This window comes from Prionailurus viverrinus, chromosome B3 (genome assembly GCF_022837055.1).
Source record: "Prionailurus viverrinus isolate Anna chromosome B3, UM_Priviv_1.0, whole genome shotgun sequence".
NCBI lineage: Eukaryota > Metazoa > Chordata > Mammalia > Carnivora > Felidae > Prionailurus > Prionailurus viverrinus.
The window spans coordinates 43,854,467-43,878,415 of NC_062566.1; the positions used below are offsets into that span (position 1 = coordinate 43,854,467).

Genomic DNA, 23,949 nt, shown 5'->3' on the forward strand with positions numbered 1-23,949 from the left:
CTATACGTTTTTCCCCTCATAAGACTTATCATGAAAACGGTTTTCTGGGCCACACTGTTTAGGAAATGATTGGTAAAATCTGTAGAGCAAGTTTCCAGAATAGAGAGAGAGAAATTATTTCCCGTATGTTATCATTCGGAACTACCAGGATATTGAGAACTTCCTACTTACGTTACTGTGTTTTAGGTGTTTGCACCACCAGGAAGCAGTGTTTCCAGCAGTTCTAATGTTCAGGTTCCCTAAATGATTAGTCCTGCTTTGAAATTATTAGAACTAATAATGGTTAAGGGGGCGGGCAGGGGAAAGACTATATGTTTTGGTTCCTGTTAGGAAAGGCTAATGTAAATATTAAATAACATTCAGTTTGTCAGGAAATCAGTCGGAAGCACCAAGAAAAATATATGTCTCATGGATTAGGCAGTTCAACAGCAATCCTAGTAAGAATATAAATGTAAGATTAGACAACCTTTGCTTACCTTTTTTCTCATTAGTTGGAAAGATAAAGGCTTAAAACCAAGAATAAGGGAGGGTATTTTAAACCATTTGAGTCCATATTTTAAACCTCTCAGGAGGAGTATGCTGCCTGACTTCTAGGGCTCTCTAACGGACTAACTGACCAATATTGCAAAAGGACTCAAAACAAAAAACAAAAAAAAACTGTTTTACAGAACTGTGCTATAAATCCTGGGATAGGGTTTATTCATATGAAAGTTGACCAAAAGAGGACTTTGTAGGATTATCATTAAGAGGGAGAAGTGGTAAGTGACACAGAATTGCCAGAAGACTATTCCTTTTAGAGGGTTGGAGAAACCTGAAACTGGGTGACAAATGCCATCATTTAGACCATTCAAGTAGTGAGGCAGGTTCCCTCCAGAGGAGAGCTCTCAGGAGGGTCCTCTTGCAAGGGAGTACAATAGAAAACTTGAAAAAGTGAACTTGTGATGAATCTGTATTAAGTGTGTCCTAGGTTCTGAATATTGATTCATTAATCCTTTAAAGACTCTGTCCTCCCACTCCCACTAGAATAGTGTTTGTCCTCCCTAAGGACATGAACAAAAATTAAAAGACTAAACTATGTTTTAAAAAACTTTATCTCTTGGGACGCCTGGGTGGCTCAGGCAGTTGACTTCGGCTCAGGTCATGATCTCGCAGTTCTTGAGTTTGAGCCCCACATTGGGCTCTGTGCTGACAGCTCAGAACCTGGAGCCTGTTTCCGATTCTGTGTCTCCCTCTCTCTCTCTCTGTCTCAAAAATAAATAAACATTAAATAAACATTGCACTCTGTCTTTCTCAAAAATAAATAAACATTAAAAAAATTAAAAAATAAAAAAACTTTACCTTTTTAGTGAGCACCAAAGCCTTTAGTGAGCACCAAAGGTTGTTTTCAGGCAAAGCAACCAACTTTCTGGGCACATATGAGTTGTCCATTACAAAATCTAAAACCTAAAAATAGAATCACAAAAAAGGCACCAAATACCCCATCTGAAAAATCCTGTTTAGCATAGTAGTAAGTTCATTAGAACAGGCAAGGAGAAAGCCAAGCAAGAAGTCGGTCTGTGGGAAGTTTGTTCATTTATCAGATATCAGAGATCCCTATGTGGAAGTTCAGCAGTACCTGGATCCTCACCAGGGTTGTATTTGGAGCACTGCAATAGAGCATATTTCCCTGGCTATTCTAGTATCATTTCATCTTGGCTTATAGCATCTTTTTAATATGGCTTTCTCTGAATCTAAGTGCATTCCTGGATTTTAAAACATATGCTAACTCAGATATGGACTGGATGGTAATAACAAGCAGGTCTTTCCAGCAAATCAAGCTTCTTAGTGCTTATGGCCCTGGAAGGAATCAGCACTTAACCCTGTAGACCAGAGGAACTAATCTAGAGAACCACAGGCTAGATCTGTTCCACAGAGGTGTTTTGTTTGGCCCATGTTGACATTTTTTAAATTTCATATTGGTTACCACATTTCAAAATTGGGAGAGTTCACAGAAAAAAAATTGTGTGTTTGGTTTCTCTTGAAAACTCAGGGCACTAAGTCCTTACTTCCATATGACAACAGTTACTAGGCTTCGGTAGCAGTTACCCCTTTCAAACATGATCTGTACTCTCCAGTCTTCTCAATTCCCACCAGGCTTTTGTTCCTTAGCATAAATACATTTCTTCCCTATAGTCTGTTTTTAATCATTTGCGTTACCTGCCTGGCATTTGAATTTGTGACCTCTGTGTTAGATTCTTTTGGGGCAAGGTTCTTCTGAGAGTCATTCTTTACAGGGTTGAGGGAGCCATAATGATATGTATGAGGACAGACAGAAGACAGCCTCTCTTTTTGTCTCTTAGTAATGTGGGCTCTCTTTACTGTCTGTTCTTGCAACATTACAACAGCTAGTCAATAGAAATCAAAAGTAGGGTAGAACAAAGAATTATGGTGGCTCTTTTGAGAGTCTTTCCCATTGGTTAGCCATTGTGCGAAACATTTTCATGTCTTATTTCCCACTGAAACTTTCCCTGACCACTCTACTTTAAATTGTATCCCTTTCCAAAACTTTTTCTTCATAGCATTTATCATAATCATGTAACATTTGTTTCATTTTTGAATTTTGTTGATTGTCAGGGTGCCTGGGTAGCTCAGTTGGTTAAGCATCCGACTCTTGATTTTGGCTCAGGCTGTGATCTTGTGGTCTTTGGGTTCGAGTCCTACTTTGGGCTCTGAGCTGTCAGATGCTGGGGTTGCTTTCTCTGCCTCTCTCTCTCTCTCTCTCTCTCTCTCTCTCTCTCTCTCTCTCCCTCTCCCTCTCTGCCTCTCTCAAAAATGAATAAATAAACTTTAAAAATAAATAAATCAATTTTGTTGATTGTCTCTCCCTTTGTATTAAAATTTAAGGTCATGCCTAAAGCATAGTAGACACTCAGTGCTGGATGAATGAATGAATGTTCTCATTTAATTTTTAAACTTTTCAAGTCTATCCCATAGTTAATGTCTTTGGTTGGAAGCCAGTTATTTGAGTGTGCCTACTGCTGAAGTGAGTGGGCAGGAACTAAAAGATGTATGCAACATGAGAATGTAGTATATCTGCTCCTCGAGAACCAAACTAATGCTGTTAGAGTGGGACTAAGACAGACGGTACTCTGCTGGACATAATTTTCAATAACTTGCCCAAGGAACAATTTTTAAAGAAGAGGCATATGGGGGTGTCTGGGTGGCTCAGTTGGTTAAGCATCTGACTTCGGTTCAGGTCATGATCTCACGGTTCATGAGTTTGAGCTCCACATTGGGCTCTGTGCTGACAGCACAGAGCGTGAAGCCTGCTTTGGATTCTGTGTCTCCCTCCCTCTCTGCCCCTCTCCTGCTCATGCTCTCTCTCTCTCAAAAATAAATAAACATTTTAAAAAAGAAGAAGAAGAAGAAGAAGAAGAAGAAGAAGAAGAAGAAGAAGAAAAGGAGGTACTTGTCCTCTCCTGCCCTCCAGAGGTGTTTAATACATCATTGAGGGGGCATGTATGAGGTCAATACAACTGGAAGGCTTCCTTCCCTTTCCCTCCTTTACAGGAGAAATCATGCTTTCTGACCCCACATCCTTTCTGTGATGAATGCTAAATGGTGAATGAATGCTAAATGGTGACTGAAGTCAATTTACTAACCCAGACTTGATTGAAACAAAAAACTTTGTTTGCAGTATCTAATTAAAATACATTGTAGCTTGAAAAAGGCTCATTGTTATGGGGTTTATCTTGGGATGTGACCCTAGGGTTACTGTTAGTAAGTAAAGACCTATTTCAGAATCTGACTTTTTCCTTTCAGTCACTTGGTAAAGAAATGGGTAACTTTCAAAAGAAAGCATTTTTGTGTAGAATTTACTGGGGCAGGGTAGAAGACTTAACAAAAGGGCCAGATTTAAATAGCTGGTTTTGTTTTTTGAGTATCATAAAGAAATAATCTGTACAAGGCCAAGCCATTTAGAGGATATTGAACCTTTTATTTTATTTTATTTTTTTACATTAATCATGAGTTACTTTATCCTCTCTTTGTACGGGAGGACAATATAGTCATAATGTGGTTTTTTTTTTTTTTTCCTCCTGTTAAGGACTCAAGTGGACCAAATTGCCAGTAAGGCCCAAATCATGAGTTCTAGTAATTCTTCTCTTTCATAATTGTTAAGAATGCCCTAACCATTGTCAGCTAGTTTTCAAATTCATTTTATTGTCACAAAGAAAAATAGGAAAGAATAATAGCTATCTCTCACCATTACCTGAAAGAAACACAATTTTATTACTATCTCTATATTCATAACAATGGCATAACACAACAAAAGCATAGTCTCATAGCAAACAAATGAATTGTTATAGGATTCTAGTTTTTCTGTCTTTGCATTTTCAGTCATTTCAAACTTGCAGAAAAGTAAACTAAGGAAAAAAAAAGGAAAGTTTATTAGAAACAGAGATAGCAATTACAGAACTGAATTTTCATCTCTATGGCCTACACTTTTGCTGAGGCTGTAGCTTTAAAATCTTGAAGAATCAACTAGAAATCCATTTTAGAACATAATAGCTGCGCTCTTGGGGACCATTCTTCCCATGCTGAAAAAATTAAAAACAAAGTGACTAGAAAGACCTAAACTTTATCCTTCTTGTTAGTGCCACCCCTCCAACCCCAACCATTGGTAGAACCCTGGGGTCTTTTTGTAAGAGATGCAGAAATGTTGATAATAACCTTTGCCTCACCTAAGTGATCCAGAGAAGTACTAAATGATCATCCCATGTTGATCACTTGTTTGTAGAATTTAACTGTGGTTACTAGTGCCTTCCTCTGAGTCCTGTATCGAAGGGACCCAAATCTATCAATTTATGTGCCCTCTGCCTGTTTGAACCCTAGGACCTACTATATGAATATTTTAGCAATATGCCCTTGTCTCAGATTTTGTTTAATCTTTGGTCATCTGGGCACTTATGTAGCCATGACACTTGCTACCATGTTACTCATTATTTCAGTTTCAGAGTTGCAGCTTCCTTCTTTATTATTAAGCCCTTAAAACACACACATACAAAAACCAGTATATTTTAAAGTACATTCATTAAAATGACCACTGTTAGATACAGTTAGATGTTTGGATGTCCTTGGCAATGTCTTTAACTTTTTTTTTTTCATGATTTAATCTGTTTCCAATTTTATGTGCAGAACTTTCCTAACCTATGACACAGTATCTACTCAGAAATACCTTACTTACCCACTTGGAGTGTGAATTTTCCGGTGCTTACCTTGCAGCCCTTCAGGGCTTCTTGATGTGGGAAGTTCTCTAGGTTTGATTGTAGTTGAGGCAAGCTGAAGGAGGTTTTTTGTTCATTAGTTTGTTTTCAGATGGCCATGGATTCTTTAATTCACCCAGCAGAATTAGAAGAAAGTAAGAAATTTTGGGTTTCGCTGGAGTTTGCTTGTCAGCCTTGCTTTCTTTACTTTTTCTAAGCTGTCCCTTAGTAATTGATGTCTTTCAAATGAACTCAGGTCACATTCCTTATCTCAGAGCAGAATATTTTGAACAGAAATTTAAACCATTTTCATTTTATATCTAAATCAGTAAATTTACAAATAGAGTAAATTCTCACAATAATACAAATATAATAAAAATTACTCTTCCCATTTGATTTATATTTTCTAGGACTGAGAATAGAAAAATAATTTCATCTTACATTGTTTGTAGCAGGTAGCTCAAAAGAAGATCGCATCCCGTCCCCATGCCCACTAAGGTTCTATCATAGCAAGTTAGGAAACTGAAAATTAAGAATTCTAAGCAACAAGGATTGAAAAATAAGAGTCCTCATACCTTGACCTTTTTCTCTGTCTTCCTTATTCAATCCTGTGGGTGGACAGCTTTCACAACTGCTCGGGCCTGAGAGAATATAATATCAGGTATGTGATTGTTTCCATCAATTAAAAAAAGCTATAAAAAAAGCTTCTACTTTCCCCCTTTTAGTCCTTCTGTCAGTGATGCTGGTGAAGAGGACTTTTAGTTCTGTGCTCTTGAATTAGTGTCACCTGAGGGGAAGAAATTGGATTTTTTTTTTTTTACATTTTGTTTTGTTTTTTGCTTTTTTGTTCAAAAAATTAAAGGCAAATTCAAGCATGATTATCCTATCAGTGTATATATTTTCCCTCCATACATGATTAACTGAAGAAACAGTCAAGCTGGAGAATTTAGGTTTCTGGATTTTAAGCTGACTGTGCTAAATATAAATTTAAATGGAAACTTTTTATTTATTTTTTTTTATTTATTTTTTTTATTAATGTCTTTTTTTTAAATGAAATTTATTGACAAATTGGTTTCCATACAACACCCAGTGCTCATCCCAAAAGGTGAAATTGAAACTTTTTAAAAAGACCTTTTTCTGATACCAGTTTGAAAAGTAAAGATTAAAGAATAATTATGGACATGATACCCTGGTTGGTCATCTTCCACCAGAAGTCAGTCATTGTCAACCTAGCCAGTTCTTTGAAGGGTATTTATATATCTCAATGGAAGAATTTCTTCTTCTGGAAATAAAGATGATCCTCAGATGTCATTTCACCATCAAGGATCTACCTGAAAACTTCTCAATTAAGCCTTTAATTGTTATGCTCTTTTAAGCATCAGCCCTTTCCCAGTTCTATGACCTTATTAAAACAAAACTCTGAATAACACCTGAGAGGGAAGTCTCATAACAAGAAACACATCACTATAGAGAATTGATTTCAAACCGGAGAAATTCCTTTTTTTTTTAACATGAAATTATAGAGCAAACCTGATTCAAGATGCTCCCTAAAAACAGGAGCAGATCTCTCCATTCAGACTACCTTGTAACTATATCCATGATAGTAAATACTGGGAACATATTTCTTTTCCATCTGCTGAAAGGGCTTCAAGTTCTGGTAATCAGACGTTTGAAATTCTACCTGGTTCTCAGTAATCCATCCTATATGTGTTGGTAGTTTAGAGGCAGATGTCCTGAGCATATAAGCAGAAACACTAAAAATAAACTCAGTTTTTGAATTATAGAATGTTTTTTCAAGTCTTTTTAATTACAGGAGACAAGTAGAACGTTACACGTTTTGTTCCAAGTCCAACCTAGGAAAAGCTTTTATTTCTGACCTATTCTGCTTAAATTGATTCCTCTCTGTCTAGTACTAGCACAGTTGTTGTCAGAAGTAATTTCTAATTTCTATTTTCATCTTGATGGCTTAGGAAGGAATAGTGTCAACTCTTTTCTGCATTTACCCAACAGAAAGTCAGCACTGGCAGAACGTGGCCTTTAATAACTTATGGGCAAATGTGTCGCTTACATATAAAATCTAGGAGCCTTGCTCTTACAATGTACCTCCCAAGTTAGTGGAGGTCACCAAGGTAAATAATTCCTAAATTTCTTAAGATATCTTGCTTTTTGAAATAAAAGATTATGTACTTTTTGATAGAATTTGAATAATAAACTCTTCCAGCAAAATCTTTTAAGCAATTAAATTAATTCAGAATAATATTTGTATAATAATAATAATATCTATTATAAATATATTTTATAAACTGCTTTTAATCCTCACAAAAATTTTATGAGCATTTTATACAGATTACTCAGCTTGAACAGCTTGCCTAATATCACAAAGCTAATGAGTGCAAATCTGGAATTTGGCTCTAAGCCTTATAATTCTATATTCTACACCTTACTACTCTATCTCACTGCTTTAGATAAATTGAACTTGAAGGGTCAGTCTATCAAGCTCAAGTAGCAGCTGCTGCTTTCATTTATAACATATAATATAGGTCATATTCATATTATTTATCAATAGGAAATGTGCCTCTTAAACTCAGATTTATAAAAGCTCTATCAAAGATGCTTTATTACTATATTAATCAGCTACTGGATGATATTTTTATATGAAAAGTCTCTGTGACATAAGTTCAAGAACAATCAGTGAATCATACATTTTGCTATATTACTCTTAAAGATAAATTGTTTTTTTCTAAATTAAATTCCACCTCAGAAAAAGGTGTTTTTAAGTGCTAAAAGTAAAAAATTGCATCCCTTTTTAAACTTGTGAATAGACAAGAATCCCATAGTAGATGGAGCATGAAAAATAAGGGAATTGGTGAATTATTCAATAAATTATACTGAACATTTAGCTATCCTTGTGGGAAAATTGTAATTAGAACCGTACTTTATATGAGAAAAATAAATTCCGGGGGAATTAAAGACTTAAATGTGAAAAACAAAACTTTAAAAAGAAAATGAGGGATATCTTTATGACATTGGGACAGGGAAGACACAAAAAGCACAGGTTATCAATGAAAAGATTGATGTATTTGACTTCCTGGAAATTAAAAACTTCTCTGCATCAAAGACTCGAAAAACAAAGTGAAAAGACAAGCTACAACTAGGAAAATGTAATAGCAGCACTTATAGCCAATGGCGGATTAGTACATGGACTATGACAAATATCCTCATTTTTAAATGTTCTTCAACTGTGGTTCTTTGGATAAGATACTCTAACTAGCAGTATCAGCATCACTGAACTGAATGTATTAGAAATCAGGATTCTCTGGCCCCCACTCAAGACCTACTGAATCAGAAACTCTGGAGTTTTTAACAGGCTCTCCAGGTGGTTCTGATGCATGCTAAAATTTGATAGCAATTATATTAGAGTAAACTCAAATGATAAAAAAATATGAAAAGATCCTCAGTCTCACCTTCAATCAGAAAATGTAAGACAGTGAAATACTTTTTCATACCCATAAGAGTGGCTAACATTTAAATCTTAAGCTTTAACAGAGATATAGAAAAATTGTAGTTTTGGTGCTAAAAATATAAATTGGCACAACAGTTTTGGGGGAGCAATTTGGAAATGCCCAATAAAGTTGAAGATATGCACCCTTTATGGCCAGGTATTTCTACTTTTAAGTATGTACCATAGAAAAAGCTCTTACACAAAGATACAGCAGTCACAAATAAAGGATTTTTATTGTAGCACTATTTGAAATAGTGAAACTTTATGATAACTGTCTGTCAGTAAAGAAATGAACAAATTGGTTTTTTTTATCCATGTAGTTGTTGTATAATCTGTTTAAAGGTGAAAGAATTTTGGAGCAAATGTGGCAAAAAGTTAGCGTCTTTTAAATATGACTAGTGATGCATATGTACCTGCTTCCTGTATGTTGTTTGAAATACTTTATAATTTTAAATTAAAAAAAAAACTAAATGGGATATTAAAGTATTAGAAGGATTCCCATCTGTCTCTGTCTTATCTTTCAGGATTCTGCTTCAAAAGGTGATTGACTTTGGGCAAAGCAGAATCTTCAGTCTAGTTGAGGGGGAAGGTGTAACTAGACACTGAAAATCATTTTTTGAATAGTAAATGCAAAAAAGGAGTAAGTGCAAATTAATTGGGTATAAATTCTTGAATAATTGCTGTGGCCCAAAGTAGAGGGACAAAGGCATATATTACAGGATCATGTGTCCAAAATTATTAGAGTTGAATTTTTAACTAGTTTTTTGTTTGTTTTTGTTTGTTTGTTTTTAGAAATAAAAGTTAAGTGGAAGAGAACATGAAGGCTGTGTCTTCTAAAGTGGTGCTTCTCAACCTTTTTTTTTTTAGCTTATATCCCATTTTGATAAATATAAATATCTTATATCTATGATTAATTTAATTTGAAATTTCACAATAAGTTAAATGCCATTTTAAAAATGATTGAGTAATGGGGCGCCTGGGTGGCGCAGTCGGTTAAGCGTCCGACTTCAGCCAGGTCACGATCTCGCGGTCCGTGAGTTCGAGCCCCGCGTCAGGCTCTGGGCGGATGGCTCAGAGCCTGGAGCCTGTTTCCGATTCTGTGTCTCCCTCTCTCTCTGCCCCTCCCCCGTTCATGCTCTGTCTCTCTCTGTCCCAAAAATAAATAAACGTTGAAAAAAAAATTTTTTTTTTTTAAAAATGATTGAGTAAAAGATTTTGTGATTACAGAAAGGAATCCTTTCCCCCTCCTCACATTTTTATCTACATATAGAAAAGGGATCTTCAGTTCTTTCAAAAGTGCTAGAAGGAAAAGTCTAACTTTCTGTATTACTCAAGATGGGCTAGTCTGTGCTGCCATAACAAAGTATGCCTGAAATACCAGTGGCATAACTGCAAAAATTTACTTTCATTCACATTATATGTACAGCACAAATCATTGGAGGTCCTTGCTCCACGTGGTCCCTCGGGAACCCACATTGAGACACTGCATCTTACAGTTTCACCAGTGAAATACATGGCTTCCAAGGTTCACAAAGGGAAGAAAAGAACAGAGTTGACACATTGATTCTTAATTATGTCAGCTGAGAAATGAAATAATCATTTCTGCTCAGTTCATGGCTGCAAAGGAAGCTGAGAAGTGTGGGTGAGCAAGTGGAATGTTTGATGAGCACTGTCTCTATCCCTTGTTCTCTTTACCACTTTACTTGCACCTCATAGAAGGAATTAGATAGCTCCATGCTACTAGTTCCTGGTGTGAATGAATATTCTTTATCAGCCAAAGCTTCAGAAGGGAAGGGGATTGAATGTAGGACTTGAATACCAAACTCCACCTTGAACCTCCAAAAGTAACTTGATTTTGTATATCTTACATTTATACCTATTTTCCCCCTCTGGATCACATGATATCAAACTGAATGCTGAATCTGATTGTTTGCTACAGGCTCTTCTGTTGAGGATGTGAAAGATCAAAGCACTAACTAGGTCATGTGCAAAATTAAGTTTAAAGTGGTTTCCTGGAAGGTTTTTGACATCTGAATCAAACTTTAGTTCAAAGATTTCCTTTTGTATGTCTTCGTACAAAGATTGAAATGTGTGAGAGAGAGGTCCTCATAAGCTTTCAGAAGAAACCTTCAATCACAATAGTAGGAAATTATCACCATGGTTCATTCAACCAACTAGATAATATTTGAGGTAAACTTGAAATCATTTTCAATAATTTTGCTTTGAGACTTAACTTCTTCAATTAAAGAAAATGAAAACTTTAAAGCCTACGGAATAAGGATGTTGATGTTTGTTATTTGAAGTTTAAAGTCAAGTATTCAGATATATCTGTCAAATATGTCAAGCTCTTGAAAATTGTAATTTTTTTATTGACCTAAAATACACAGCACAAAAAATTTACATGTAGTGATACTTAGTTTTTAAGTTTGAGAGAGGAGAGAGAGAGAGAGAGAGTGCTCGTGCATGTGCAGGAGGGGCAGAGAGAGACACAGAGAGAATCCCAAGTAGGCTCTGTCCTATCAGCATGGAGTCTGATGTGGGGCTCGACCCCATGAACCGTGAGATCATGACCTGAGCTGAAATCAAGAGCCGGACACTTAACCAACTGAGCCACTCAGGTGCCCCTGTGATACTTACTTAGTATATTCACAATATTGCATAACCACCACCTCTATCTAGTTCCAAAACATTTTCATCACCCCAAAAGGAAACCCATGAAGCAATCAGTTCTCATACTCCCCCGGTTGCCATTAATCTTTCTCTGTGGAATTGCCTATTCTAGATATTTCATAGAGGTACAATCATATGTGGCCTTTTGTGTCTGGCTTCTTTCACTTAGCATAATGTGTTCAGGGTTCATCCATGTTGCAGCATGTATCAGTACTTCATTCTTTTTCAGGCTAAATTTTAAAATTACAGCTTTTAAAAGTTTCGGCAGTTGGTCTTTTTTCTAATGTTCTAAAAATGGAGCAACTTTGTTCTTCATTTCATAAATCCAGCCAAACGTACTTCTTTTTGACAACCAACAAATCTCAACATGGGACAGAAAAACATGTTTCTTGACATTTAAATCTTCACAAAGCATAGCAAATAATCTGATATTTAACATATTTGCAACATATTTTTGCCTTGATTATCAAGCAAGGCTAAGTCTTCTACACCACTAGTCATTGTTTTGGAAGCCATTGATTATCTTTAAGTGACACATTATCTCTGAAGCCAAAAATTTTCATGGTGAACTCAGCCTTGCTAGACCTGAATGCCATCACTACACACTTGAGTCATTTGTTCCCGTTTGCTTCACAGAATTTTGATATCAGGTTTAGCAAATTCTCCATATTTCTTCTTCTATGTGTTGAGTCCCACATAATAGATGAAATAGGAATCAGTAGTTAACTTTTCATTGTTTTAAAGGCAAAAAAAAAAACCAAAATAGGACAGTGAGGTTGATCTTTTTCAAAAATATTTTTCTGACTTCTGTCTTTAAATCCCTTCTTTGGCACTTTCTCCTAATTTGGATTATCTTCTGAATTCCTTCTGGAATTTCTCCTCTTTTCTGGAATTTCTTCTCTTTTTTCCTCTAGTATATGTTAAATTTGCAAATTATAGAATCCAAGGTTTCTCAAGCTCTATGAAGTTTTTTTATTCTTAGTCATCAAAAATGATATTTTTTCCTTTTCTTATTGAGGTATAATTAATGTGACATGATATTAGATTCAGGTGTACAATATGAGTCCTCATTTGTATATATTGCAAAATAAGTAAGCCCGGTTGGCACACAGTAAGTCCATTTGACATTCATCACCATACGTAGCTACAAAAAAATATTTTTTGGTAATAACTTTCAAGATCCACTCACTAAGCTATGTTCAAATATGTGATACAGTAGTATTTTTTAAAGATTTTATTTATAAGTAATCTCTACACCCAGTGTGGGGCTTGAACTCACAACCTGATATCAGGAGTCACACACCCTACTGACTGAGCCAGCCAGGCACCCCTATAATACATTAGTATTAATTTTTGTCACCATTCTGCACATTGCATCCCCATGACTTTCTCATTTTATGACTCGAAGTGTGTTCCTTTTGACTCCCTTCACCCATTTTGCCCATGCCCTGCCACCTGCCTCAGGCTATTACCAATCTATCTCTATCCATGAGCTTGGGTTTTTTTTTTTGGTTTTATTTGTTTATCGTTCAGATTTCACATATAAATGAGATCATATGTTATATACCTTTTTCTGTCTGACTTATTTCACTTAGTATAATGCCTTCAAGGTCCATCCATGTTATCATAAACTTATGGCAAGATTTCATTATTTTTTATAGCTGAATAGTATTGTTTTATACACACACATATACTGCATTTTCTTTATCCAAAAATGATGATTTGTACTACATTTTCTCAGGCTTTGCACATAATAAGGTTTTTTGGTAACATAACCTACGTTGGATTTAATATGATAAGGATTGTTGAGATTAACTGGGTGATGTTAATAATACTCAACAGAAAGTATTTTAGGAACTATTTTTAAGTTTATTTATTTTGAGAGAGAGGGAAAGACAGAATTCCAAACAGGCTCCATGCTGTCAGTGCAAAGCCTGATGCAGGGCTCGAACTCACTAACCATGAGAGATCATGACCTGAGCCAAAATCAAGATGCTCAACTGGGTGAGCCAGCAAGGTGCCCCTAGTTTTGTACGTTTTTAGTAATGACAAATCTTTGTAAGTTCCTTAAGGACAAGGACTGTTGCATTGTTCATATGTGTATGAACATAGGTTCATACATAGGTTCACTGTAAGTTTGTAATTACTGTAAATCATTTGTGAAACATGGCAGAAAATAAAATTGATGAATGAGTAAATGAATCCTCCTTTATTGTTAAAAGACAGACAACTGAAGACTTAGACTAATGTAGGGGCAGAGAAAATAAAGAGACTTGGAAGAATGTGTGGGAAAGACTTAAGAGGACTAAATAAAGGATTAAAGTGGAGAGCATGACAAGGAATAAAATTAAGCATGCTCCAAAACTGAATTCTGGGGATCTGGAGAAAAGAAAGTGTTAAGTAACAGTTGGGAAGAAAATGTCTATTTGTGTTTTGGTTTTTCCTTTGTTGAGAGGAGAGTGAGAGCTAATTGCAAAAATTCCCATAAAACAGTAGAATGAAAAATACGTAGAGTTTTGTGGATGAATTCTAGGATTAAACTGTTTTATAGATAAATCCTGGTGAGACTAAGAATAGGCTAAGTTATATCATTTTAAACTTTTTTAAAATTGGATATGTGTTTAAGCTGTGCTTTATTAGGTAAGAATAAATTCTGTTACCAGGAGTACCAATTATTTGTCCACATTTTCAGTTGCAATGGACTTCTTTTAGGCTACCAAAATTTCACTGTATTATTTTTGTAACAGAGTTTGTGGCACATTTAAAGCTACTTTTGGCAAACTGAGTTGCGAAAGAAAGTTGTACAGTCCTCTGTATAGCAGAAATTATTTTAAAGGGTAGGTTTAGAGACAAAATGATGTAGTTGCAGAATAGCTACAGCTTATCATACAGGTAGGTTCTCCAAATAGCAGCCATGGTTGTAGCTCTGTGAATAATTAAATCTGCATTGTGTGGAAAGGTTTGTTGGTAGTACTTCAGTATTTTTAAACTTCATTTCTGCCCCCTGTATGAGAGTATCATCATCAGTCACATGTTGTAGGTTTTTGAGAATTAGAAAAGGAACATAGAAGTCCTGTCATCCTTCTCACAGTTGTAAGGAAAATTTGCCGGAACACTGAAGCTTCATAGCCAGTTAAATGGTTAAGACTAATGAATGAATATTCTTTTGACTTCTAGTCTAGACCTTTCCTCTAATACTATTTTGTCTAAGCATTGATTTTATTTATACCTAGAATATAAGAATTGATAGGAAATTACCATTTTCTTTTAGTAACTTTTTATGTGAGATATATTTATCAAACAACTTATCTGTTATCTTACTGATAAGAAAAAAGTCTTTATTTTTTCTTTGGCAGGTGACTCATCTAGTTTAAATTTAAACAGTCAATATGTTTTTAATTGTTATTATTTTTATTGAAGTATAGTTGACTCACAATGTTGCATTTGTTTCAGGCGTACAACATAGTGATTTGACAAGTCTATATGTTACACTATGCTCACAAGTGTAGCTACCATCTGTCACCATACAATACTATTAAAATGCCACTGACTATATTCCCTATGCTATACCTTTTCTCCCTGTGGTTTATTAATTCCATAACTGGAAGCCTGTACTTCCAGTCCCCTTCACCCGTTTTGCTCATCCCCCTACCTCCTCCCTTCTAGCAGCCACCAGTTTGTTCTCGGTATTTATGGGTCTGTTTCTGCTCATTTTTGCTTGTTTTATTTTTTAGATTCCACATATGAGTGAAATCACATGGTATTTATCTTTCTCTGACTTATTTCACTTAGCTTAATACCTTCTAGTTCCATCCATGTTGTCACAAATGGCAAGATCTCATTCTTTTTTATAGCTGAGTAATATTCGTGTGTGTGTGTGTGTGTGTGTGTGTGTATGTGTATACACACACACACACACACCCCCCTCATCTTTTTTGTCCATTCATCTATCACTGGACACTTAGGTTGCTTCTGTATCTTGGCTATTATAGATAATGCTGCAGTAACCATAGGTGTTCATCCTTTTGAATTTATGGTTTCATTTTCTTTGGGTAAATATCCAGTAGTGGAATTACTTACTAGATCATATGGTATTTCTACTTTTAAGTTTTTAAGAAACATCTATATTGTTTTCCACAATGGCTGTACAATTTACATTCCTACCAGTAGTACACAGGTATTAGTAAATTTTGTTGAGGGATAAATAAGAGTTTTTAAAATGATATTTCTTTTTAATCTTTTGTAACCAGAAAGAAGTTGAGAATTTTACAGACCTGGAGAAACTCTACCTCTACCTTCAGCTGCCTTCTGGTCTCAGCAATGGAGAGAAAAGGTATATCTCTTGTTTTTTGCCTTAATTATAGTGTTTGTAGGACATCCCTAAGAACTGTGCGGGGAGTGTGTGTTGTGGTTGTTATTGTTGTGTGCTATTTCTAAAACCATCAGGAAGCAGAATGGCAAAACAGGAGATCTTTTTTTTTAGTCTTTGATCATATTTGGGTAAGTGTTTACCTATAGTTTTTTCTGATTCATTTGTGTACCCGAGTAAATGCTATGAAATACAATTTGGGTTTTATTTTTTATTTTTATTTATTTATTTATTTATTTTTTAATTTTTTTTTTTTTCAACGTTTATTTATTTTTGGGACAGAGAGAGACAGAGCATGAACGGGGGAGGGGCAGAGAGAGAGGGAGACACAGAATCGGAAACAGGCTCCAGGCTCCGAGCCATCAGCCCGGAGCCTGACGTGGGGCTCGAACTCACGGACCGCGAGATCGTGACCTGGCTGAAGTCGGACGCTTAACCGACTGCGCCACCCAGGCGCCCCTGGGTTTTATTTTTTAAACAGATCAATATATTTATGCAGTGTGAGGGATTGTGAAAATTGAACAGAAAAGCAGAAAATAAACAGTTAAGTATTGTAAAGAATGATGTTGCAGGAGTTTTTGTAGTTACTGCCAGGTAAACAGAGCACAGTATAAAAGAAAAAAAAGTGAAATTACATATATGGAACATGAATTTATTTTAAACAGAAGATATTTTAAGTGTGTTTTGGGATATTACTGTATTTTGATTATTAAAAATATTTAATAGGGGCACCTGGATAGCTCAGTCAGTTAAGCATCTGACTCTTGATCACAGCTTAGGTCTTGATCTCAGGTCCTGCATTAAGCCTACATTAAAAAAAAAAAATTAATAGTTTCATCCAGAAAATAGAGAAGTTGTTGGTTCATGCATTCTATTCTTAGGTTTATTTACCCTTTTAAGTATTTCTCAAAGTGCATTTCTTTCATGTAAGTTGTACTTAAATTTCTATTACTTTAAAATTGTGTATAAAAAGAAATGGCATGAAAATTCTGTTGCTTTTACCTCTTCTCCCTCAAACCAAATTTCATAACCATTTTAATCATCTTTTTTGTCCTAGAAACTTCTTTAGTATCTTCTTTGGAATTAAATAATTATTCTAGGTAGCTGGGATGAATGTCAGAATCAATAGAGGAACTTCCCTCATGCTATCTTGGGTGTCCCTTTTATGGATTTAGTTTATAAATGATGCGGCCCTACAGTAAAAACTGAGGATGTTTAATGGAAGTAATGGCCTGGGGAGGGGGCCAGTTAGAGAAGGACTGTAGAGGGAGATTTGTCCTCTCTGGACCTCTCTGGTATGAATTGCATTCTGGAGCATAGAGTGCTTAATAAGATTTCAGAATAGTTACTTGAAAATGCCAAGCAAATAGAAAATAATTGTTTCCATAACTTATTTTAAAAGTTTGATGATTTGGTAAGTTAGGTAAATGTATAGGCAAGTAAGTGAGCAAATATCCACTTAATCTGTGTAATTTTCACAGAAACAAATACTTTATGTTGTCAGCGCTCCATCACCTATGCCACTCTAGAGACCATGCATGGGAAGGGATGGTACAGGGATGGAACAGCAATAACTTCAGTCAGTCACTAGCTGTAGAAAATGGCTCACAACCACAGGTGGACAATTTGTATATAGATAATGGGGCATTTACTATATGGCCTGAATTTGGTTTGGTCATTTGTATTTACACGTATTTACAATTGTATTTACATGTAATTCTTTAGTGGAGCTTATAGGCTGTCTCAAAAATTATTAACGAATTGCTGTCTGGTTCAGCTAAAACATGTCTTTGTTTTATGGTTAGTGATCAGAATGCCGTGTCATCTAGTCGGGCACAGCAAATGCATGCCTTTTCATGGATTCGGAATACCCTAGAAGAACATCCTGAGACTTCATTGCCCAAACAGGAAGTCTATGATGAGTACAAGTAAGTATCATGTGTACACATTAGGCATGCTGATGTGTTAAAGAGCTTAAGCACTATACTTGGGTACAGTGATTTGTTTTATTCTTGGTGAATATCACTCTGGTATATGGGATTTTAACTTAGATACTTCTAAGATTCTTCCTATCTCTAAGCTTCTCTGGTAGCATATATCATAAAGGACAGGATTATTGAATAAAAGGATTCTTTTAGAGTTCTTCTGGATGATAGAAGGGATGTTGGAGGGTAGCATGATAATGGTAAAAGATTGCTAAATAAGAGCGTCTCTGTAGAGTTCTTAAGGATGACAGGAAGGGTCTGCCTAGGTGTAGGACAGTGGAAGGCAATAAATAAGTCAATGTATAAGAGAAAATTAAAACATGTTTTTTATTAAAACTTTTTAAGGGCCTTTTTCATGTGTTCGAAACTTACCCAATGTTTCTCTGTACCAATCAAAAAAAAAAAAAGATAAGTTTCTGGAATATTGTGAATTACTTATTCATGAATGAGGGAGTTCAGTGACTTGTACATATTAGATGCTCGAATAATGTCGATTGTACAGATAATTTATTTAAATACAGGAAACAAAAGTATAGACTAATGGACCTTTCTGGTTAAAAAAATTTAATAGTTGCCAAGTCTAGTTTTGTTTAACATTTTTTATAATTGATACTGAAAATGGAATTTATTCTGGCAGAGTAAATAAAAACAACATTCTCTGGGTATTTAAATGTCAAACCACCAACGATTCATGTGTTGTACTTCTACAGTTTGAAAGAAAAGTGTCAAATGCTGTTGTTACCCAGTGTAAAATGATGCAAAGGGACTACACTACCACACTTACTATACTTTCTAGAAAGGAAACTTATCTTCATTCAAAATTCTGATTCCTTAACCTTAAGGAACATAGAGCCAGAGAAAGTCTGGAGAAAAATGTCTGAAATAATCAAGGGAGCAAAGTTAAACTGAAGAGCTTTAGATTTTTTCTCTTTAAGAAAAGCTTAGATTTTTTTCTTTTTAAGAAAAGCTAAGAGTACATGTGACCCAAGTCTGTAAAGTTCATTCTCTTAACTTATAACAACCTGTCAAATACCTGCTATGTGCCAGAACCTGTATTAAGTTCTGAGGATATAATGAATAAGATATAGTCCCTTCCACTGGTGAAAATTCTGTTATGTATTTATAGTAAGTGTTAATTTTTCACTAAATCCAGATAATTATAACAGAAATAACCCTATAAAACTATAAGGAAGCAAATATTAACTTATTAAAAGGTTGTTAATACCAGCAAATGTGATATGCTGAAGAAATTCTGGACTGAGGATCAACGGAATAGATCTGTCATTAAATTTGTGACCTGGAAAGGTGTTTTCAACCGCTCTTTTTGTCAGATGTGTTATCTATAAAATGAGGCGATTGAAAGAGTATGAGGTCTCTTATAGCTCTAAAATTCTAGAAGTTGTCTGAAGTGGGGAATGTTGAGGGACTAGTTCTCCAAAGATGTCTTCCTAGTTTCCCAAAAGGCAAATTGAACCAATTAATGTATGACATTTTCATAATGAATTAATAAGAGAACTTGAGACTTCATATATTTTTTGAAATGATATCTTTCCACTGTACAACCCTTTCCACCGTTGTTAGAGACAGCACCCTAACTTTGTGGAAGTATGACTCTGGCCCATTAAGTATTCCTTATGTTCCTAATGGTTTCCTGCCTTTGATAAAGAACAGTTATATTTTCTATTAAAGTATTTTCTGAGGTTCCCACAAACCCTCAATTGTTTTCATTATGAAAAGTTACAGGTTAAAAAAGTTAACAGGTTTTGCCTAAACAAAAGAGAAATAAGACATTCCATCATTTTGTGGGAGCAGTGGGCACTTCAATTTTGGACAATTAATTTGCAGTTATAATAGAGAGCAGCAAAAATAAAAGGAAGGACCTCAGAGAGTTGAAAAAAGAAGTAGTAATAGGTAAGAGAAATTTCTAATAATAATGTGACTAGTTCTGTTCATGGAATGTGGAAGAATTGTGCTAATGATTATGCCTCTCTTTATAATTAGTATGTAGTACTATACCTAAGTCTGGGTATTTTAGTTCAAAAATCATTTTGCTAAGAATATATTTTATTTACTGTTGTGTTCCCCACAGTATTTCCACACAGTAGATACTAATTTAATATTAAGAACGATTAGAATGGACTCTGTTCCCTAACATTGATGATAAAGTTTCAGAGTTATAAAAGACTTCGTTAAGTGTTTTAGTACAGTCCTGTCCTCACTGTGTAGGTGAAAACATGGAAACCCAGAGAAGTTAGGTGACTCTCCCAGTGTCACAAAACTAGTTAGGAGACATATAGGGCTAGAACTCCGATTCCATGAGTGTTTCATAATGGGTGAAAAGGCAAACTTGTTAAATTTGAGTGATATACTGTGTGGGTAGAGAAGGTTGGTCAAGTAGTTAGAAATAAAGTTGGCTAGGACTTTCACTTAGTGTGAATAAATAAGTTGCTCAAAATATGAATTAGTACACATGCATACAAATAATACAGTAACATGTATTAGCACAACATGGGCTAAGAAGAAAGTATGTTTCTGTGTCCACAGTATCACAGCATATGGGAGCTCCAAATTATTCTCTCATATGATTGTGCCTTGCCTAAAAGCATAAGTTGCCATATGGGTTTAAGTAGCTTGAGAGAGATGCAAAATGTAGGACTACAGACAGGCAAGAAGTATATCAAAGTATTAGGAAATAGCTTACTAAAGAAAGCAAAATGTAGTATAACTACATTTTTTTTTAAAGTACAAGAGTTTTAAATCACGGAAGAGGTAATACTCTTCTCAGTAAACACTTTTAAAGAAATTTTGTCCTTTCCTAATGTCCTTTTTAGACTAGTCATCTTCCTGTTTGGAGTACATTGATGAGGTTTCCTACATAAAAACTTAACATAGAATGACCAGACTTAAATTGATTCTATTTTAAATATTCACTGAAAATATATTATGAATGTGAAATATACTTTTATCTTAAGCTATTCCATTGCATATAGACTGTTGTAGAATTCATTGCAGTGATGTTCAGATGTAATTTTTGTGAAATTAATACCTTTATTGTCATTAAAATCAAAATCCCTTTGAGAGAAAAAATGGAAATAAAATCTAAGACAGCATTGAATGACTTCTTTTAACTGTATTTTCATGTAACATTAAGAAACTAATAGAACCAGAAAGCTTCAAGGGGCTTTCACCATGCAGACAGTTTGATTTACAAATGATTGTGAATTTTTGTGTTTGTTGAAACTTTTGAATTCTGATAATCTCATGTGTTTATGAAAATGATCATTCATGTGTTTTTTTTTATATTATTTTTGAATTACAAAAGTAATATATATTTGTCATTACAGTTTTGGGAAAGAGTTATAAATGTATATTAAAAAAATAATCTAGTACCAATAAACCTCACTACATAAAAATAACCACCTTGGTTTATTTCCTTTTTTTTTTTTTCTAATGCATTCTTTTTGTGTATGTGTTCTTGTTTTGTTTAACCAAATTTGGCCCCATTGTTTACACAATTACTGAAGGGGAAACAGTGACAACACTGCAGTGAATATTCTTGATGATATAATTTAGTGTAGATTATCAGAATTGGGATTGCTGGTTTATGGACCTTTATATATGAAGGATATTTACTAATAAAATGTAAATATCTTTTCAAGATTGCTGTTTATTATTTAATTTTAGTTCATTTTTTTGTAAGTAGCCTGAGATAGCTACTTCCTTTGCAGCTTGTAGCATTGTTTTTATGCTTAGAAAGAACTTCCATGTATTTTTCCTAGACTTTTTTTAAAGATATTTCTTATTTCACTTTTCATATATGATCCTTTAGTCCATCTGGTATTTATTTTGGTAAATGCCATTAGATAAAGCACTGGTTTTAATTTTTTTTCTAAATGTTCAATTACTGCTGCCTTATTTATTGAATAATTTTTCTTAACACAGTAATCTGTAATATAATTTACAGGGCTTTATCTTACTAAAACCCTTTGGACTCAGTTTTCTTCCTTTATATTTTCTGTTCTTATTCCAGTACCATACCATTTTTAATATTTTAGCTATTGACTGTCTAAGAAACTGGTAGGACCAGACTCTCCTTACTATCTCTGTTTTTAAAAATTTTCCTTGGTTTTATTTTCAGACCAATTAATATATTTCATATAAAGTTTGGAATCACTTTTCTAACTTTAAAAAAAGGAAACCTCAAGGGAATTTTGATTCAAAATGCATTAAATGTGAAATTTTATATTAGAAAAATTAACTTCAGAGCCAGAAATATATTTCTTAATTTACATCTTTCTTAGGTCCTTCAGTGAAGTTTCAGTTTTTTCCCTTCAATTAAGTCCACTTGTTTTTCTTATTAAGTTTATTCCTTGGTAATTTTTATTGTGTTATATATATTAAAAGTATTTTTTTTCTATTGCTTTACTATTGATTTGTTTAGGTTTATAGGCTATCTATAGACTTTTGTTGTATTTATGTTGTATGTTTTATATTTACTGAACTTCATTTAATTCTAATTTTTCAGTTGTCACTTTTGACTCTTGAGTATAGTTTATTCTGTATATCTTTCTCATTCTCTTTATTTTATTACATTTAATAGATTTTCTTTCTGATTTTAAATAATGATAGGCATCATTTCCTCTTACAGTTCTTTGATGTTAAGAATGTATCATTTATAGTTGACTTTCTTTGTTGCTTTATGAGAAGTGGATATTGAAATTTACCAAATGCTTTTTGGGCATTTATTGAGATTACTATGAACAAAGTACTTTTTTCTTTGACCTGTTGATATGCCATATAAAGGTATTACCTAATACAAACTCTCCTTTTAGCCCTAGACTTAACGTTCTCTTCAGATCAAGATGTGTAATCTTTTAGTCTATTGTTGATTTCTGTTTTCAGGTATATTATTTAGGATCTTTGCATCTATATGAGTGAATATTTTGGTCTGTAATTTTCTTTTTTTGTGCTATCTTTGTCAGGTTTTGATATCAGGGTTAGGCCAGCTTCGTAAATGAATTGGAACTCTTTCCCTTAATTTCTGTGCTCTGGAACAGTTTATATAGCATGGGAGTTATTTGTTCTTGAAAATTTTACAGAACTCAACTATAGAACCATCTAGGCCTGGAGCCTTTGTTCGAGGTAATTCTTTGACAATTTTCTGTGGCTTTTTTCTGGTTAGGTTTTACTTCATTAGTCACATTTGGCAATTTGTTTTTCCTGGAACTCATTCAGATTTTTAAATGTTTATTAGCATAGCATTACATGTATTATTCCTCCTAAACTGAATATCTTCTATATTTCGTATCTATTTTCATATTTCTAGTTTTATACATTTGAATTTTCCTTTTTTTCAAATTATACTTAGCTGTAGTCTATTTCATTGGTTTTCTTTCAGGAAAAAAATGAAGCTGAGATTGATATTGAGGTTTTGTTTTTGTTTTGTCTGTTTTTTTATTTATTAGGTGCCTTTCTTTTTCTCCTGATTTTCTTGAGATTTTTTTATTACTCTTTAAATGGAATTCTTAATTTTCATTTTTTTCATATTTAAGATGTGAACATTTATATCTAAGAGTTTGCCTCTGATTATAGTTTGGGCTGTATCCCTTAGTATGGATGTGTTTGTTAAAATTATCATTATTTTCCAATAGTGTGAAGTTATAGCTCCAATTTCTTCTTTGACCCAAAGTAGTTTTTTTTTATTTTTCATATGCTTGAGGGAGTTCTTTCATTTTGTTTTGTTTTGCACTTTATTAATTTGTAGTTTCATTATACTGTGGTCAGAGAATGACCACATTCAATTTCTGAATTTTTATATGTGTTGAGGTCTACTTTCAGTCTAACAAATTATCAGTTTTTATAAATATATCTGGACATTTTCTTTGTTCACTGTACATTGATATGTACTAAATCCACTTTTCTATATTCTTCAAATACTTCAAATTCTGCAAAACCTTTTTTTGTTTGTTTGTTTGTTTGTTTGTTTGTTTGTTTTGGTCTGTTTAACCAGTTGAAGATGAATAGTGTATTAATCTCTTACAAAAGTGATACTTCTCATGGTTTCTCATAGTATTTTTAATGCTTTTTTTTATAGCATTATAAAAATGGGCTGATCTCTGGGCTGTTTGACACAAGAAAAGTCCATGATTTAGATCTTTGTTAAAGTTTTTGCTTTTTGTC

At 34.2% G+C, this 23,949-nt stretch overlaps 1 protein-coding gene across 5 annotated transcripts in view; it reads left to right on the plus strand.

Moving 5' to 3' along the window:
• RFX7 (regulatory factor X7) overlaps positions 1-23,949 on the plus strand; it is a 135,280-nt gene that overhangs the window by 72,049 nt on the left and 39,282 nt on the right. For 4 of the 5 annotated variants that reach the window (XM_047863141.1, XM_047863142.1, XM_047863143.1 and 1 more), the window contains 2 exons: positions 15,666-15,748; positions 17,590-17,712. In XM_047863141.1, the coding sequence (XP_047719097.1) occupies positions 15,666-15,748; positions 17,590-17,712 (206 nt within the window). Of the gene's footprint in view, positions 1-5,865; positions 5,905-15,665; positions 15,749-17,589; positions 17,713-23,949 lie in introns of all 5 variants that reach the window. The other variant, XM_047863144.1, reaches the window with a different exon arrangement.